A 17,442-nucleotide genomic window follows, 5' to 3' on the forward strand; every position below is an offset into this window, starting at 1 on the left:
TCATTCTCAAATTACGATATAGCCTGGGATAAAGATCAAACCAGAGTTAAAATACCACGAAGGCTGGGTGCAGTGGCGCACACCTTTAATCTCAGCACTCAGAGGCAGAGGCAGGCTGACCTCTGTGAGTTAAGGCCAGTCAGCTCTATATAGAGAATTCCAGGCTAGACAGAGCTACATAGTGAGACCCTATCTCAAAACAAAACAAAACAGAACAACCCACTTGCTATTCTTAAAGAGGATGGGGTTTGGTTCCTAGCTGGCTGTAACTCCAGTTCTAGGGGACCTTACATATTCATATACTCTTCTGGTCACCTGCATGCATGTAATACATGTACAGAAAAGCAGGCATTCGTGCATGCGTGCACACATGTACACACACACACACACACACACACACACACACACACACACACACACTAAAAACTTCCCAGAGGATCAAAGGGCTGCCAGAAAGCTCAGTGGTGTGTTCCCACAGAAACCCAGCATGCCCAAAAGGGGAATAATTACGTAAAGAGAGGCTTAAAAGTGGATATTTCTTTGGCACAAAGAATTACATAAAATTAAATTGAATAAACTAAATGTGTTTGAGCTAGGCCAATCAGCTTTAGCTAAAGTAGATGTATCCTCCTACTGTTCCTAGAAGGAAGCAGGCTGAAGGCCAGAGTTCATATTCTCAATGTAGGAAGTCTTCAGGAATTTTTAGCTGTCTCATTGTGCTCAATGGGTTTCAGAATCACTGAGTCAGTAAGTCTCTGACTCCTGTCTCTCCTTTCTGAACAGAGTATGAGTGGCAGTGATCCTGTCCTTATTTTGCTAAGTCAGGTTTTCATTGGGGTCAGAGGGTGTTGGGCTACAGGGAGGATGACATGGATGTTTAGATCACAGGTGATTGGTCAAGAGGAGCTACAACCACATCTGGCACAAATCATGTATCTTGACACTGTGGCTGTATGAAATGTTGGGAGATCTTGGGCAGGATAAGTGTTCTCTATGTGAGGCAGGCACGAACTCATGTGTGGAATAGAGCGGACTGAGTTATTGCCACCGATTCTTCTCCCTTCTCCGTAGTCACACCTTTGCCATAGGGATACAGTCTTCTCTACAGTAGTGAGGTGCTTCTCACCCTGACTGAGAACTCAGTTATGCTACTTGCTTTAGCCAATGGATGTTTGCTTAGTCTACGAGCCTTGGCTAGACCACTCATCTCAGGAGGACCTCTGGTCTCAGGTGAAGAATGAGAGACGGACAAACTTGGGAATGCCCATTGGTGTACAGTGTTATTGAAGAGCTAAGCCACTGGGGCCCACCTCATCTGGAATGTGCAGCTATCATGCATCTTTGGTCTGTTCACCTATGAGTTATGGGGGTTGGAGGAAATAGTGAGTGAGGGTTGGTTTATTTGCAGTGAATTTCTGTGGATGCTGTGTGTCCTCCTAAGCCATCTCATTCTTTAAGAACTTCTCAGGGGCATGATATATAAAGACTGTGATCCTTACCTGAGACTCCTGTGGGACTGCAGCAGAGTTCTGGTACAGCCCAGCAGAGCTCCCTGGATTCCAGATCCAAGAATATGGCTATGGGCTCCATAGCCACAGCCCCCCCCCCCCAGCTTGAATACTTCTAAAGTAGAAAAGCTTGTCAGCCTACATGGAAGGAAGGCACCAGTGGAGTGGTCCATATTCCACATTCCAAGAGGCAACTGTGCTGCTTTTCAAACAGGTTAATTGGTCATGGGGCAGGGGGTGGGGCTGCAGTTGACTTTAGAGGGCTCTGTCCTAGGAGAGCAAAAAGGCGGAGTGGGGATGAAGGACCACCAGATGGAGAGGCTGAGGGGAGCTGGAAGCAACATTGCTCACGCCGAGAAAGAAGGTACTAGGAAGCCCCTTCCAGACAGGACACAAAATCAGAATGCGGCTTCAGTTGTTCAGAGTCCCAGAACCAGTAGAACCAGAGACAGCAGTGAACAAGATCCAGAGAAGACACCAACCATGATGCCTAGCTCCCCACCAGGGTTTTCCCAGCTATGGCAGGCATCAGGAGCAGCTGCATGAGATTTTGGGGCAGACTACTCTGAGTTCTGAGAGGAGACTAGACTGGACTCTTCCTTCAGTGGTAAAAGTGGCCAGAGTTTAGGGATCTGCCACTAGGGGTGGGAAGGGACTACTGTTTCTGCTCTGTTCCCTGGTCATTTACGCAATACATTGGTTACCTGTGTACTCCTGTGGGCCTTGGGTTCACTTAGTGACACCAAACACCAGCTGAGCCCTTGAAACAGCCACCTTTTCAGCTCAACCCCACTGCCCTCGACTGTCATTTGAATTGAGGCTGAAAAGCAGCTATGATGATATTACCTGTCACACCCCAATAGACAGTGTTTAGTTAGGGTCTGTGCATGGCGAGCTTCCTACAGTCTTCAGTACCCCAGGACTCTCTAAGGTCTGCCTCAGAGATAGGGAAAATGGGATCTATCAGGGATGAGAAGAGTAAACTCAAGGTCTCAACTAACCCAGACTTTGTACCATGTTTTCCCTTGATCTGCCTTCCTATTTTTCTCATCTTTAGAGAAATCCAAACTACCTGAGGAAGGCCAGGCCATCTATGAAACTAATCCCAAATGGTATTTTCCTTTTAGAAAGCCCCGCCTACCAGCGGGGAGGCTGCTCTATGGAAGCAGCCAGAAATCCCAGGGTTCCAGACCTCTCCATCATCTGCCCATTGACAGTCTGCTTCCACTACCTGCTTAGGTTTCAGTTTGCCACTGGGAAGTTGAGCTTCAAGACCACCTTTTCTTTCCACCATTTGGGGTGGGGGTGATGATGACCTTTGGGTTCCTCCCCAGCATTTTGCCAGGCTGCCCAACTGAACATTCCCCTTGTTCTCCTTGTAAACAATATAAAACGGAACAAAACACCAATCCTCCTGCATTGCGGTACTCACTTGGAAGCGTGCGACTGTTGCTGAGGCTGCCGGTGCTGGGCGGTGGGGAGAGGGACTGCAGGGAGACACTGTCCTCCTCTTGTGAGCAGCCTGCCTGGATGGCTCGCAGGTAGCTGTGGCTGCGTGAGCGGAAGTAGCTGGGCAGTGGCAAATCTAGTGCCTCTGCAGCTGTGGACTCAGCTTCACTGCAGGCCGACTCACAGGCTGCTTCGTACTGGTCACTGAGATCTGCCTCCCGGACCTGTCCAGACATACGCAGGGATCAGAGGCCAGCTTTGTCAGTCTTTGCTGGTCTACTCAGCTTCAGGGCTGGCGTTTTCCCTGCCTGACCCTTAGCCTGTCTCTCCAACTTCCACCTCACTATCTATACAATGTTCTGCCTGCATGTGTGCCTGCAGGAGGGCACCAGATCTCATTACAGGTGGTTGTGAGCCATCATGTGGTTGCTGGGAATTGAACTCAGGACCTCTGGAAGAGCAGCCAGTGCTCTTAACCTCTGAGCCATTTCTCTGGCTGCTACAAATAGGATCTTAAGTTAGCTTGTATGGGCCTCAGTTTTTCCATCTACAATGAGAATACTACTGGAATATTACAGGATGTTAACAAAATTAAATCTTGTTGTCTAATCTACTAAAAGAGTTCAAGATCACATCTGAGCCAGCGTTGGTGGTGCATGGCTTTAATCTCAGCATTTGGAAGGCAGAAGCAGTTGGATCTACAGAGCTAGTTCCAGGACAGGCTCCAAAGCTACAGAGAAACCCTGTCTCGAAAAACAAACAAACAAACAAACAAAAACCAAAACAAAACAAAAAAAGGATTGCATCTGAATTCAGCATGAAAGAAGGCTATTACTCATTAGTAATGCCTGCCTTGAATGTTGGAATGGGGATCTTATTAATGTGGCATATTTACCACAGTATAGGCTACTAACTTTTATAAGCAAAAACAAAACAAAACCCAAACCAACCATCAAGGGCCAGTCAAGGGAAGGCATTTGTCAAGGGTACCCAGTGAAGGAGCAGAGCCAGCACTGCAACTATGCATGTGAGGGATGGTAACGTAGTGGATGGCGTGGCATGGTGTAGGGAGAGGGTCTGGGAGGAGGCAGATGCTAGAGATGAGCTGATGCAGTACCTTGTGGAAGGAGATAGATTGGTGACTGTGAGGATAACTGATGTCTGCCAGGGCAATATGGAGAATGGTTGTGGGTATATTTGCCATCTCAGATTTAGTTCAACCTCATCTACACAGTTGCTAAGCATCCCTCCAGAGATGACCACCTAGGATCCTGCAAACTGGAAGCTAGAGGTGTGATACAGAGGGGCCTCACCACACATAACACCGAAGATTCTGGTATGGATTACTGACTCCAATTTCAGGATATGTTGGTAGCTAGGGACCATGCTACATTAGCTGAAGAGTCAGCTAGCAACAGATGGACACTAAGTGGAAGCCTGAGGGGCCTGTAGCTAGGTGAGGAGGCAAAATGGATTGAGTATCATGTGGAGGAAAGATGGGTCTGGGTTGGAAAGGTCTGAACCTGTGCTGTCCAATATGGTAGCTATGAGCCACATGTGGCTATTCCATAAAGGTCTAAGTCAATTAGATTTGAATAAAGTTTGGTAGTCATGAGGGTCACATTTCACTGGGTCAAAAGCCACATGGACAAGCCATTGGCCACCACTGCAGGAAGTTCTATTGAACAATTTGCTAGGTTAAAATCAGGCCACATGGTGTACCCAAAATATACCTACAGAGGACATTAAAGCATCGGTTAGCTTTCAAAGCTGCAAACTGAGGTATTTTGAGAATCTCGGTGCCTTCCCAGGGCAGCATGGTCTTGCTTTGGAGCTGCGCCCTAACAGAGAAGCTTGGAAAGCAGTCAAGACCTGATGAGAGCTGGCTGCGGCTGCCCATCTCAGTCCTTGGGATGTGGAGGCAAGAGTATCAGGATTTCAGGGCTAGGTGGGCTGTGCTAAAGGTTAAGGTCAGCCTGAGATATGAGACCCTGTCTCAAATCACAACAAAATCAAGATTACACAAGCTAACTCATCATCTGAACAGTCCAGCAGAGTTGTTGGTCACATGCACCAGGCAACTCAGGTGGTGGAATGAATATGTTTATAAATGGTTGGTCAGATGCTCCCAAACTGCCAAGAGGCATCAAGTAATCTGTGCAAGGTTCCCTGAATGCTTTCTATGTACAGGCTTTGCTGCGGAGCTTTGCGTGTTAATGCCACATGTTTGGCACTCACCTATGGGGATCGCAGGATGGAGGCATTGCCTGGCTTACAGGGTGCCCCTTAGAGAGTAGCACACTGTCTGTAATGTGGGGAGGGTCCAATACCTGCACCGTGGCTGGAATCAGGAGACAGCCAGCACTATTTTTACCACTATGTGGTGTGTGCCCTGGGAGACAAGCCTGCTCAGTCCTGACTAAGATGAAAGGCTGGGTTCTGAGTGCATTTCCTGCCCTTAGGGCTGGGAAGGGATGGATGTGCCAGACACACCACACTGGCATCATATCCGCCAACTTTTATCAAGTTGAAAAGTCTCCACATTCACTTCAACACCCCATATCCTTAAAGGTCCTGCCAGGCCTTGGAAAGGAGAAACCGAGGGCATCTGGGGCCTGGCAGAGAATGTTAACCTGTCCCCAAACTGCCCAAACAAAAGTCTTCCTGGGACTTTTGAGAGAGAGGCAGAGAAGGGCCTGTGGGAGGGAGCGCAGCACCATCTAGCTGACACCAAACTAGCTGGGAAGCATCAGAACCACCAGGGGTGAGGGTAGGGGTGGAGGGGGACAGCAGGTGTTAGGGAGAAGCTCCACCGCCCTGCAGTAACTTGTCCATCCATACAGCCTAGCTCACACATTCCCCGTTTTCAGAACAGACTAAGCCACAGTGAAGTGATGGCACAGAGAGTGGAGGGAGAGTCAGGACACGGTGTGCACCTCAACTCCATCCTCACTGGGGATGCCTTTCTAACGGCAGCTCTGCTCGTACCTATCCAGGCTGGGTGTCAGGACCGCTCAGCCGAAGGCGTAAGACCCAACTCTGCACTCTGCTTTGAGGTGCAAGACACACTAAGAACACACTGACCTGTTGATCATGGCCGAACAACTGGGGGATCAGGGAAGCCTGTCCAAAAACCTGCAGGAGAGAGGGTGTGGGTTATAGGAGGGCCAGGCCTGGTTTAGGCTTCTCAGAACTCCTCCCCACCCTAGCCTCAGGGATGGGAGGCCCACTCCTGGGGCTGGCAATACTGAGGATGTATACTCTCCATTCTTCCTGGTACCATGGATGTGTTTTCTACTGCATTTCTGGGCAGGTAGCCCAGCCAGATCACAGCTGAGAGATGGTACCCAGGCCCTTCTTTTTCTGGGTTACATGTAACTTTAGGGCTACCTATGCATCTTATGACATTCAACCTTTTAGGGGTGAAGTTTAGGGGAAGGGGAAAGTCAGAGGATCTTGGATTAGAAGAGAGCTTGGTCTGGAAAAGGAACAGTGGGTGAAGTCTGTGGGAACCCCAAGCAGGGCAGATTCCAGACACCTTTCTGTACTAAGGGCAAAGGTATTCCTGAGGCAGGCAGGGATGGAGAACAAGGATGTGGAAAACAGAACTATGGAGATGGAGAAACACAGGAGACCTAGGAAACGAGAGGAGAGAAAAGACAGGGAGGGAGGGGAGAGGGAGGAGACAGGGAAACAGGAGGGGGCAGACACAGGGAAACAGAGAGGAGAGAGTAGGTGAGATGGGTAAGGCAAGGTATGACATGCCTGCCTACTAAGGAAACACCTAGTAGGCCTCTGCCTGGCTCGGTGCTGGGCTAGGCAATGAGAACCTTCAGGAGACAAGACTGTATGTAAGGAAACCCCTAGTTTCAAGAGGCAGGATGACATATAAGCCAGTAAACTAATATGATTCCAGGCGGTGACATGTTAAGAAGGGTCTAGGAACAGCATGGAGAACTACCGTATGAGGGTGACCAGGAGAGGTCTCTCTGAGGAGGGGATGTTTGACTCAAGCCTGGGACACAGAGGAGGCAGCTGAGCACAGCGCTCTGGACAGGGGACAGCAATGAGCCAAGCCCCCGTCCTCACAGTCACCCTTACCTGGCTGATACAGCTGGAGTCATTGAGGCTGTCACTGATGGGGTTGTATTCCTCTTCCCAGCTGGGGCACTTGGAAGGTAACAGCATGTCCACTGAATCCAAGCGGTCCAGACTCCTGGGGGACAGGGGGAAGACAGGGCTCAGCCAATCAATTGTTTAGCCGGGGGAACTGAGGCTAGAAGGAAGAAGACTGTTCAAGATCATTCAGTGGCATAGGGAAAAGTGGAAGCCAGGGTATGGTGAGAACTCTCACCTTTGGGAGACCTAGTTAAAATTTGTGCCAGGCAGGCAGCCCTTACTTGTCATGCCTACTGTGGCCTCTAGGTGGCAGAACGTGCCTGCATTTGACTGTTTAGCTTTAAGCTAGAGACCATGCCGCTTAGTACAAGTCTACAAAACTGAAAATCCAGGGCAATTCCAGAGACTAGCAAAGGTGGGTAGAGGCCCGGAGCCTTGGTATTTACCTAAAAAGGCCTCAGGGCTGCTATGATGTCCAGATGAGGACTTGTCACTTACCGTGCAGTCCCAGTTTGTCAGTCTGTCTCACATTATCTCACCTGGACCTCCCCCAGCCTTACTCTAGAAACATCGCATGGCATTGGTCAGTTGGGCACCTGACATGGGGCTTGAACTAGCAGAGAGCTCCTGGTGAGAAGACACTTCGTGTTCCCATCTCATGGACCTCATTTATGGAAGGGGGGCGGCACACTGCTGGGCCCGGGATAAGGATTTCAGGATGTGAAAGGAAGTACACCAGGGCAGGCATGGTGGCCAGCAAGGCCAGGGTCAACAGACAACAACCATTACTGTGACTGATCCCTGGCCTGGGCTCTGTTCATGAAGCTCTGGTAGAGTACCTCTGGGGTAACTCCCCATGGGAGTCAACTTACCTGTGCATATGGCTCCTGTAGCAGAGGTCACCTGAACCAGTCACCCCAATTCTCACTTATGGGCAGGGCTTAAGTTAGGTGGGGCTGAGTGAGGACAAATCATTAGCAGGCAGGGCCAGCCTAAGCCCTTATGGGGGTGAGGGTGGGGGTGTTCACGTGGACCTGAGGGCTGAGAGGCAGGGTCCATCTGCAGGGCTGAGTTCTCCTAGGGGGGCCAAAGGGGAGGAAGGCCAGGCTCGCAGAGACACGGTGTGCAAGTGTGAGGTTCACCTGGGGGACACAGCTGGTCTGAGGTCAACTTTCAAGTTCTGAGACCTTCCCCAGGGAATGTTGTCAGGCCAGTACTCCCAAAGGGATGTGACACACACGAGGGGGCGGGGCTCCATCAGTGCTGTTGTTCTAGACCCCAGGAAGACCTGCGGCTCACCTGCGGGGGTTGCTCTGCTCTCCCAGAGACTGCTGCGTGGCCCTCAGGTAGCTCTGACGCCGCGCTGCAGTCTTAGGTGAAGGCTTGGGGCTACCACCGCCAGAATCATCACTGTCTTCATCACCCATGGCCTTGATATAGCTGCCACTGCGCATGCGCCGACAGGGGATGGGGCCCTCCGCTGAGCTATCCACCTCCCGAGGGGACAGCAGCGCGGTGCTCCACTCTCCACCTCCGCCGGGCACCTGGAATATCCAAAGGGACAGGGCTGATGGAATGTAGCGGTCAGCCTGGCTTCCAGCCCACTACCCAGAAAATGGGTCCTCATGGACCCGTTTCCACTTTGGCAACTTGAGCCTTCTGTGCTAGCTTCCCTGTCCTTGATCACCCAGCATCATCAAGAAGGCCCAAATCAGGAAGACTGGGTTCTAGATGCGGCTCTGCCACAGCGTCAGTGCCTGGCCTTAAGCAAGTCTGTTCCGGCTTTCCTTTCTTCCGGGCTTTGTCCCATCAGAGTCATCACACCCCTTGCGTCCCATCTCTTCACCCGTGCCATCCCAGGGGATAGAATATGAGCCCATGGTGAGAACACCAGGCCCAAAGGGAGGGAAGTCACCCACAGAGAGAGACCCCAAGACCTGGAGTCAGAGCCTGGCTCTATAATGGCCACTGGAGATCCCTGGTCAGACTCTAGTACAGCAACACAAGTGTGAAGTCGATCAACATCCTTTCTTCTAGATGGGGAAACTGAGGTAGAGAGAGCAAGGTGTTGACCTGCTAAGCAGTAAGCTGGAAAATGGCTCAGTTTCCGGTGAGGGGCTCCCATCCACAGAACGAGGCTGAGATAAGGCAAGTGCAGTTCACAGCTTGGAAGGCATCTCTGGTCACTCTGTTCCAAGTGGCTTTGAGGGGCCACCACTGTCAGCTGCCCTGGGGCAGAGTGAGCCATCTACACACTCTCTTTTGTTCCTTGACTCACACTGTTGGGACTGCGTCACTTTGGGCTCATCTTGGCATTTACATGCTTCAGAAGCTGAAGCTTTGTCCTATGTACACATCTTAACACACTCAGAGCAGGCACATGTCCGGCCCAGACTCTGTGTCCCTCAGCAAACACTCCGAGCATACTTCATACCTCAAGGACACCAGCACCTCATCATAGGCCCCTCCAATGTGCACACCGAGATAACCCGCATCACACACCCCTACTCACACCAGCGACCACTGCACTTGCACACACAATGTCGTAAGACTGCCACCACACACACAGGGAGGCTGCTCTCCCACAGGTTTCTGCACACAGCAAGCCCTTCGTTGAGCATGCCAATGTCCACTCCTTCACCAGCATAACCGATGGTACTACATCCTCGTACCCTCGACCCACTTCCCAGGAGCTCAGTCTTCCCACGAACCCCAGCTGACTATCTAGCCAGCTAGTCACTAGGACCTGTGAATTCCCCCTCTAAATCACTAGCTAGTAGTAGACACCCCCCATTCAGCTTCCTTGCTCACACTTGTGGCCAACCCACCTGCTCACTCTGTCACCCAGCAGGCAGCACAAGTCCCCAGGGCCCAGAGTCCTCTCCTGGTGTCTTGCAAGTATTTCCCACATTGGACCCAACCACACCGTGTGGAGAGGGTGCAGGTCCAACACTTCCCTTAAAAGTATAAACTAAGGAAGCAGACGGACAGCCACGAAACCCCTATATTTAAAATGCTGCCTAGATTTCAACTTCCTCCTGCTGCAAAAACATTCTCCTCCCCCATAGTCTCACTGTCCCTGGAGTTTTATATAGAATGACAAGAACTTGGGCCTTGTCACATCTTGTAGTTCATCTTTTCATAATGCACTTGATGTGACTTCTTTATGCCAGCCAGGTCTATGCTCGCACACCCTGGAGACAAAGTGCTCACTACTTATAAGAGCAGTCCCTTCCACGTGTGAATCTGTTCCTGTCACTTCTGCCATTGCATTCTGCCTACACACCCCGCCATGCAGAACCCTGCCTCACCTCACTGTGTAACAGCTATGCTGAAGCCAAGCCTCCGGCTACTCAAGCCACAAGGCCTTACTGTGTGAGCCCCTCAGTACACACCCTCATGTGAAAAGGGAACAGCTCCTCCCACCTCGCACGTGTCAGGTCTCTCTCTGGGCTGGTGGTGGCCCTAGGCTTCCCCTCACCCACACTGACCCCCATCTGTTCCTGGTCCTCAGGACTGTGGCATACTTATTTCTAGCTGTGCGACTGTATCACCCACTTGTCCATCTACTCTGTCTGAGCACTTCTCCCTGCCAGACTTGTCCTGGGTACAGGGGACCATATGGGTGCATCGGATGTGGTGTGTGTCCTCCAGGAGAATCCAGTCTCATGGGACTAGCAGGAAGCTGACCAGTAGAATGCTATGTGTTGTTCCTGTGAGGTGAGGAGGGATGGCATAGCTTCCAGATCTGTCATCTAAAGGGCAGGGACATACATACTTCAGTCTCCTTGGGGCTGGGCTCCCGAAGGCCCTCTTAATACACCTGCTGAGAACATGTGAGCACATGGGATCCTCTTATTAACTGGTCCCTCCAACCTCCAATTCCACAGCTGAGCAAAGCAGTGCTCAGCGTGAAGCAACATCACCAGTGAAACATGCTCCAGGTAGGACTCCGGACCACAGCCACCCCGCCCCACGCTCACCCTACCTGCAGGTAATGGTAGGCCAGACCCTGGTGGCAAGACTTCGACTTCAGCAGGCTCTTATCCAAGGTGGCTGAGGTCTTCTGGCAGACCTCATGGGCATGGCTGAGGGTTAGAGTGGACCAGGAGCCACGTTTGACATAGTTGGTGTCAGTGCCCACTCCAAGGCTGGGACAGGTGGCGGGGGGCGCAGGCGGAGGTGCTGGGGCAGTCAGCTCAGTGGTAGTGTTCTTGGTGGATTTGAGCATGTGTCCACTGATGGTATTGTAGGCGTGCATGAAGTAGCGGGGCTGCGTACGTTCTGGCTGGCGGCCCAGAGTCATCAGCCCCGAGGCAGGGCCACTGCGGAAGGCACCACCCTCACCGTCCAAGTTGTCATCTGAACTCCACCAGCCTGAGATGTTGGAGCGGCTTCGCCGTTTGGGCTCCCCAGCTTTGGCCCGTTCCTTGCTTTTGGCTCTCCGGCCTTTCCCGTCCTCCAGGCCACCTTTCTTGCTGCCGTTGCCACCCACCTTGCCCGTGGCGCCCTCCATTGAGGGTGCCTTAGTGAAGAAGAGTCGCTGCACAGAGTGGACCAGGTGGCGGATGCGGCCAGGACTCTCACCGCGGGCCTTGGCCTCACCCCGGGGGAACTGGAGGGTGCTGAAGCCATCCCGGTGGATAGGCAGCTGTTTCTCAAACTGGTCCAGGAGGTTGGCTGGCAGCCTGTTGATCTTAGTGGCTTGGGCATGGCTAGGGAATGGGCTCTCCTCAGGCACCTCAAAGTGAGAATTGTAGTGGATTCGGGGGAAGGTGCTGCTTGGTGGGGGCAGCTGGTTGTTGAGTGGGAAGAGGCCATCCCCCGACAGTGTGTTTTGCCCAGGAAAGCGGGCTTCCCGGGCAAAGGCCTCCGTGGGAGACAGCAGGTAGGGGTTGCGGTCAGGTCCGGCAAAAAGGGGCTCATGAGATGGGTCCAGGCTGTCGGAGAGGTGGCGGGGGCGGCTGTCACCGAGGCCTTTCATGATCCCAGCCCGTGGGGCAGGGGCTGTTGCCCTACTGGGGTGCCCAGGTCACCTGTCCCAGGCAGCAGTTGTCCTGGGGAGAAAAGACAAAGAGTGGTTAGCTGCTCAACAGGACTGGACTGGAGAGGATGGGCAGCAGGATGGGGTGGGCCTGAGGATGGCTTAAGGCAGGGAGTCTGCCTTGCCATCATGGGGCCGAGGAGCTGATGTTTAGGCCTGAGCCCTCTGATCACTGTCCTCTCTGTGACTGCTGGTACACACGTGTCAACACTGCCAAAGGGGACAGCCGGGGAGCAATGCTTCGCTCTCCACTGTCTAAGCACATGCCCAAAGCTACAAGGGTAGCCAGCCAAATGTTAAGCAAAGCATACTCCCCTCTCGGCGCTGAATAGAAAGGCGTTTATGGAAACCTGGAAGGCCAAGCTCTGACTCCAGCTCTTAGACTACTCCCATTTCCACAGTGGAACGTGGGCAAGGAACTGCCTACTTCCATGCTTCTCAAGTCCCTGACCATCTCACCGTGAGGTGGTGCCACACAGATGCACACCCATCCAAAGCTCTATCCATCCTGTCCCCAAGAGTTACCCCTTAGGCCTAAGGAAGGTTTTTAAGGAGCTATTTGCCTTTCTTGTTGCATTCCAGACCTTAAACTCTTATCAGATATATGGATTGCAAATATCTCCCATTCGGTCCCTGTATTTTTTTGAGACCTATTTATTTTTATTTTATATATATGAGTGTTTTCTCTGCATGTACATCTGTGCATCATGTGTAGGCCTGGTGCCCAGGGAGGCTGGGAGAGGGTATTAGATCCCTTGGAACGGGAACTACATATGGTTGTGAGACATTATGTGGGTGCTGGGAATCAAAACCAGGTCCTATGGGGCCTTTCATTTGTTAGTTTTGTTTTTCCCAGAGACAGGGTTTCTCTGTATAGCCCTGGGACTCTGTAGACGAGGCTGGCCTCTAACTTAGAGGCCTGCCTGTCTCTGCCTTCCAAGTGCTGGGATTAAAGGCGTGTGCCACCACTGCCTGGCTTTTCTCCTGGGTTTTTGGTCTTCCTTCCCCATCATGGTGTCTTATTAATGTCCATGACCTCTTGTAAGGCAGGTCGGCTTCTCCCCAACCAAGCAGAGGAATGAGAAACCCTCGTATCCCAGGCTCTTAAGTGCTGGGAGCACACGCACTCACCACCATCCCCACCTACTCACTGTGGCCATGGTGTGTTGTGGTGGCCCCGACTCCTTCCGAAATGACTGTTGGGCTCCAGCTGCCAAGAGCACCAGATGCTGACAGTTCACAGCCAAGTCCCCACTACAAATCGCTCTAAGTCAGACGGGAATCCTTGCAGGCTCCACTCCGTCCCCAGGGCAGCCTGCATCTCACAACTGGTCACCACCATGATGCCCTTGTCCCGTTCCAGACACCCCTACAGGGTCCTTACTCAGAGGTCCCTGTGGGATCAGCAGAGCCTCTACTGGGATTGCCCTGAGGTCCAGCCCTTCCCTTAACCTGTTCTGTGTGCTGGCCTCTTCCAGAACCTTCTTAGAGACTCCCCGGGAAACCTCAGCACGAACACCCACATTACTGGGCCCGTCAGTTTCCTGTGCACACTGGCATACTCCCAGCATTAGTGTTCCTCTGAGGAAGGACACCACACAGTGCGACACCGGTGTTGACTAAATGGGCTCCCAGAGCCTGTCTCCTCCTCAGTCAGGAGGGAGCTTACTCTGTGAGATCATGATGAGAGCTAGCTGTGCTGTCATACCAAGCATCAGTCACCACCCTCCACCCCTCCATTCACTGCGCTCTTGGGGACAGGCCAAGTCTTGCGGTCCAGGGTGCTGCCCAGTGCAGTGGAGTGTTGGCACACAGCTGGAAATGGATTCTAACTGTCTGTTTTTACTGGCCATGACCTCAAACTAGCTTCCTCTCTCTAGGGCAGCAGGGGTTTAAGTGCGGATAGTCTGACTGTCCTCATCGTCTGCAGGCAGGGCTCTGGGTTTGCTGCATGCCAGTCCCCCAGCAGCCCAGAGCCCCAGGGTGGCAGAATTTCACTGTAGGGAGTTTTAAAATAGGCATCCGTGGCCTTACAGGGGAGGCAGCTGGCTGCCGTGCCCCGCCTTTCTCAATGAGCTATACTTAGGCCCATCCGGGTGCCCATAATTGCCTCTCATTAATATAAGCCTCATTGCCTTCATGGAAACTCAGAGGAAGGAGACACTGCTGCCTGGGGGTGTCCCCTGGGCTCTGTGGTGCTTCCGTGGCTTCAGCCACTACCAGCCACCAGCCACAGGACAGGCCCTCCTTGCCCTGCCATACCTCACCTTGGAGCCCATGAGCATGGGAGAGCTAAGCCAGGATGAGGTCAGGGACAGAACCCAGCCTGTGTCCTTAAAAAGCAAAAGTTACCTGAATACATCATTCCCTTCTTCCAGAATGTTCTGTGGATCCCTCTTCCCTGCTCATGACAAACCATACCCACACCGACTGAACCTCTAACCATCTCCGCCATTCTACACTGCCGCTCCGGTCCTCACTTCCCTCACCGTCTCTTATAAAGCAGACAGCTGCTAGAAGAGCTGGCTCCACGGTTGCATTAGACAGGGAGAGACTTAACTGGGGCGGATAGTCCTACTCACTGCTGAGCCCTGGTAGTAAAGGCAGACGAGAGTCGAGTGGGGAGTGGGGGTGTGAGTTGAGTGAGTTGGGGCTGAACTGCCACACACGCTGGGTACACAGTCACAGTGGGCCATGGAGCACACCATCTCTAATTAGCTCTCTGAAGAGGTGACCCCTGGAAGAGAAGGTGGGCTCTTCATGGCTGCCTGGGCCTTGGTGTTGCTGGTATGGAGGTGTCTCTGGGCGCTCACACTCCCTCCTCTGTTCCCATCCTCCCCCACCCCCGCCAACTGGATGAACCTCATCTTTCCACGCGCTCTGTCATTGCTGACATCCTGGTGCACAATGCCGCTATGACTGGACCTTCTGTGCTTCGGTCCTCAACCCAGTGTGCCCCTTAGACTTCAGACTCACCCAAATGCTCCCCCAGTATCTTCCTCTGCACATCGGGCAGACCTCCATCTACCTCACCTGCTCCTCCCACCAGCTCCAGTCAGCAACCAGGACAGGCTGTTCTCCACTCACTCCAGTGGGCTCAGTAGTGAGTATGTCCAGAACAGAACATGTCCCCAGAGTAGTCCTGCCTCCTCACCTCCACAGCCTTGCCTGGGTCAGCTCCCATGGCTTCAGACAGGCAAATACTGTTCTAAAACAGTTATTTTTATGTGTCCAGGTGTTTTGCCTGGTGCCTGTGGAGGCTAAATGAGGGCATAGGATCCCCTGGAACTGGAGTTACAGATGGTTTTGAGCTTCTATATGGGTGCTGGGAATCGAACCCGGGTCCTCTGGAAGAGCAGCTAGTGCTCTTAACCACTGAACTATTTCTCCACTTATTTCTCTCTCTCTCTTTTTTTTAAAGCCCAAGTCTCCTCTGTGCAGACCGGGCTGACCCTGAACTCAGGAGTTTTACCTCATTCTCTCCAGCACTGGAATCAGGCATGAGCCACCCAGCCCAGCTTCAGACCCTTTCCAAGACTCCTTGGGCCCCGGATAGACTGCCAGCCTTTGCATGCCTTCTGGTCTCACTCCTGCCTTCCCCAAGGGCTCTTCATTCTGGCCCTGGGTGTGGGTAAATTGATTCCCTCCCCGTTTCCCTGCCTGGTCCTGTCTGATTTTCACTTCCTTCAGGGCCAGGCCACCAGGCCACCTCCACAGAGAGGTCATCCCTAGCCACACCACCTCTAGCCCCTCTTCTGCTGTGTCACCAGATACATCATTCCTATCCTGGAACACCACATGTCACTGTCCTTTCCGCGACACTAGCCCTCTGCCTAGAGCCTAGAGACAGCAGGTAAGAGGGTTGAGGTGAAGGAGTGGCAGGGAGTCTTGGGATACCATGAAATAAGGCGGAAGCCAGCCAGACGGTGGCGGAGCGCGCCTGCTGTGTAGTGAATGCTGTGCTGTGGGTGTTCTTCAGTCCTTGGTACCAACTTTCTGGTCAAACATAACTGTGTGACACCTCCTCCTATTACACTCTACTGGGTGTCCCGTGTCACCAACAAGACAATGCGGCAGTGACTCTATCTGGCTTCTCAGACCAGGTTGGGAAAGGCAAGGTGGCATCTGCTTTTTCCCTTTGGCAAGTTGGCTGGCTGCTGAGCCCTGAGTCAGTGTGGGAGGAGCTGAGACCTGCTAAGGTGACAAAAACGCAGCTCTCTGAGGGACTCAGGCAAGAGGCAGGCTGCAAGGGTGCTCCCGACCCTCAGAATCTGTGCCATCACACAGGTTTACTGTATTGTCAACTCTGGAATGGTCTGCCACACAGACATTTATATTAGAGAAGGAAACACAGCTCTCTCTGTTGGCTCAAGTCCCAAGCTAGGAGCAGGACAGCTAGTGTGGCTCTATACCTCATCTGCTATTGCCCACCAAAGTGGGATCTCAGAGTCCAACTCCGTTTTCACAGCTATGTGTTCCCAACCAGTGCCAGGTCCCACGTTCCCTGCTGAGTTAGTGTCCATAGCAACCGTTTGAAAAGTGTGACATTCAATCAACTAGTTGTTTGGTGGACAAGGTTGCAGGCAAGCACTGCTGGGATTTGTGGCTCACACTGTCTCCACAGCAGGCCCTGGCCTCTCTGAGACAGTCACAGAGGGACTCCTGGCACTCCTGTGACTGAGCTCTGTGCAATGGCTCAGGATGTGGATACCAGGTTCTTGGGGTGAGAGGCTTGGTGACAGCAGGGGCCTTGTGTGACCATATCCCATGCAACTTTGCTGGCCTCAGGTGAGATAGGAGAGGTCAAGGGGGCCCATGCTCAGCCCCCATCCCTTCACTGATGACTAAAAGACAAGGAAATAGCAGTAAGAACGCTAAGTCCCTACATGCATTGAACACAGGAACAGATAGGCAATATGACATTCTTGGGGAAAATCTAAATAGAATTCCTTAACTTGGTTCCTCTATATCAATTTCAGGTCTTTTCTTTATCTCCAGCTTAACGCCGGCCTCCTCGTGCTGACTCAGCCACTCTAATCTCATGTTTATTTCTCCAATGCCCTATTCTTCATGGCCACAGGACCTTCATCCATACAATACTGAGGTTTCCCTCCTAGCTCTTCTGGCTGCTAGTACTGCTGAGTTCCGATCCAAGCATCACCTCCTCAGAGACCTTCCCTGACTGACAGCTAGGACAGATGCTCTACTCCGCCCTCTCCTCTCTCCACACCCTTACTGATTTCCTTCAAAACACTCCCCAGGTACCTGTAGTTATTCTTCAAAGTGGCTTATGTTTTTAGTGTTTCTCTCTCATGTTATGAA

At 52.2% G+C, this 17,442-nt stretch overlaps 1 protein-coding gene across 3 annotated transcripts in view; it reads right to left on the reverse strand.

Moving 5' to 3' along the window:
- Positions 1–17,442, reverse strand: part of Dlgap4 (DLG associated protein 4) — an 87,077-nt gene that overhangs the window by 42,117 nt on the left and 27,518 nt on the right. For all 3 annotated transcript variants that reach the window (XM_051187991.1, XM_051187994.1, XM_051188002.1), the window contains exons 2-6: positions 11,065–12,133; positions 8,376–8,620; positions 7,059–7,173; positions 6,042–6,092; positions 2,941–3,181 (exon numbers count right to left, since the gene is read on the reverse strand). In XM_051187991.1, coding sequence (XP_051043948.1) covers positions 2,941–3,181; positions 6,042–6,092; positions 7,059–7,173; positions 8,376–8,620; positions 11,065–12,060 — 1,648 coding nt within the window. In that variant the 5' untranslated portion in view covers positions 12,061–12,133. The remainder of the gene's footprint in view (positions 1–2,940; positions 3,182–6,041; positions 6,093–7,058; positions 7,174–8,375; positions 8,621–11,064; positions 12,134–17,442) is intronic.

Source organism: Phodopus roborovskii, unplaced genomic scaffold (genome assembly GCF_943737965.1).
Source record: "Phodopus roborovskii unplaced genomic scaffold, PHOROB, whole genome shotgun sequence".
NCBI lineage: Eukaryota > Metazoa > Chordata > Mammalia > Rodentia > Cricetidae > Phodopus > Phodopus roborovskii.